This window comes from Onychostruthus taczanowskii, unplaced genomic scaffold (assembly GCF_017590055.1).
Source record: "Onychostruthus taczanowskii isolate IOZ18803 unplaced genomic scaffold, ASM1759005v1 scaffold16, whole genome shotgun sequence".
Classification (NCBI taxonomy): domain Eukaryota; kingdom Metazoa; phylum Chordata; class Aves; order Passeriformes; family Passeridae; genus Onychostruthus; species Onychostruthus taczanowskii.
In genome coordinates, this window is record NW_024498795.1 from 1,712,365 (window position 1) to 1,714,233 (window position 1,869).

Sequence of the window (1,869 nt, forward strand, 5' to 3'; positions counted from 1 at the left end):
GGAAGGGAGAGAGGGGGAGGAGGAGATAAATATTAGCACTGTGATAAGCTCACAGAGCACGACTTGGAGGAGGGCAGATTTCACATGGTCCCTGCTGTTACATTTCAGGGGAAGCAGGGAGGGACCACCTCCCTGGAAGGGAGAGCTGGTGCAGATCCTGCACTTTTCTGCACACCTGAAGGAAAACCGAAAGAGTGAACACAAAGAACCTCAGACCTCCTCCCAGCCTCAGGCCAACAGGGACTTGGACCTTTCAGGATTACTGGCAACATCAATAGCTGTGCAAGCAAGCATTCCGGTTTGCTCTCAAAAGGTAGGAGACAGCCCAAACCTGTGATGCCCGGGACCGACTAAGTTCAGAAAATCCTGACCTCTGCACACACCCTGCTCCAACTTCACTGCCTTTTCAAGATTTGCTGCACCCCTTCAAGGAAAGTGCCCATGGCCAATCTGACAGCACAAGCGGTGTCGCTGAGCATCCCGGCGGGCGCTGCGAACAGACACCCTTACCTAAGAGACTGCCCCTAGTTTTAATCACTGTCAGCCTCTGTATCTGCCTTTAGGTTCATGAGGCTGTCACCCCGTTGCCTCCCTGTCCATCCCCGGAGCGCTGCAGGCTCCCACTCCCCAGTCCCCCGTGCCTTAGGGCAGGGCAGAGCACCATCACACCTCCACGCCTGCTCTTCTCTGTTACTCCGGTATCAGCAAAGTGTTTTCTGACCCTGCCCCGACTGAAAACATCCCTCTCCGAAATGGGAGGGATAGAGAAAGGGAGAATCTGTACACAAAGTTTACAGCTCCTGCTTGCGCCTTCCTCTCCCCACCCAAGCTCTTGCCGGAGGCAGCAAGGCGAGGGGCAGGGGAGCGCAGGGACGGCCAAAGAGGAGTGTCAGCCCCGGGCTGGGGGAGTCGAGGAGGACAAGGGCACGGGGCGCAGCTTCTCGCGGACAGTGACCCTGGCGGGCGATCGCCGAGAGAGCAGGGAGGAGCGGCGCCTTCCCGGAGAGGGGAGCAGCCGGCTCTCTCCGAGGCGCAATAGCAGCACAACCCCACCGACTCCTCCGGAGCCGGGAGCGAAGTCCAAGCTCCGGCAGCAGCACCAGCAGAAGCAGCAGCAGCAGCACCAGCGGCAGCCCCAGCAGCAGCGGCAGCAGCAGCAGCAGGTCGCCGCGCCCCACGCTGGCGGCCCCGGCCCGGGGCACCACCGCCCCCCAGGCCGACGAGGCGATGCCCAGCCCCTTGCCCCCACCCCGGGCAGGGCGGCGAAGGGAAAAAGAACTCACCCCCAGCTTCCTGCTGCGGATTTTTACGTAGCCCTGCTTGACTATATCGTTAAAGTTGGAGGCCATGGCAAGCGCTGCCTGCTTCCTCCCCTCCGCGCCCGGAGTCCTCCTCCGCCGCCGCCGCCGTCGCCTCCTCCTCCTCCTCTCCCGGGCCCTCCCGGGTGCCGCCGGCCGCTGGCTCCAGAGGCGCTTCTGGCATCCAGGCAGCGGCAGCCGCCGCGCTCCGCTCCACCCGCGCCCCGCTCCTCCCGCGGCCGCCCCGCTCCGCACCGCCCCGCCGGGCGGGTGGCGGCCGCTCCGCGGGAGGGGGCGCGGGGCCCGTCGGGCCGGCAGAGCTCGGGCGTGAGACGCGGGGCGGGCGGGTTCCTCGGCCGTCCCGGTTTTGCCCACTTTTCTCCAGGCTGGCGGACGGCTGCGGCAGCGGCATCCCGCCTCCGGTGGCAGATTCGGGAACACGGCCCGGGAGGGCATCTTTCAGCCTCGTGCATTCGGGAAGCCGCGTAGACGCCCATCAGCAAACGAGGTGCTGTTGTGTCAGTACAACAAACTTAATGGAACAATATGTAAGCTACAGAAGTGAAGGAAG

At 63.8% G+C, this 1,869-nt stretch overlaps 1 protein-coding gene across 1 annotated transcript in view; it reads right to left on the reverse strand.

Annotated features, from left to right (window-relative positions):
* DOK6 (docking protein 6) overlaps positions 1-1,359 on the reverse strand; it is a 239,576-nt gene extending 238,217 nt beyond the window's left edge. Inside the window, exon 1 of the mRNA XM_041399372.1 lies at positions 1,284-1,359. Within this exon, the coding sequence (XP_041255306.1) occupies positions 1,284-1,349 (66 nt within the window). The 5' untranslated portion in view covers positions 1,350-1,359. The remainder of the gene's footprint in view (positions 1-1,283) is intronic.
* Between the last annotated feature and the right edge of the window lie 510 nt (positions 1,360-1,869).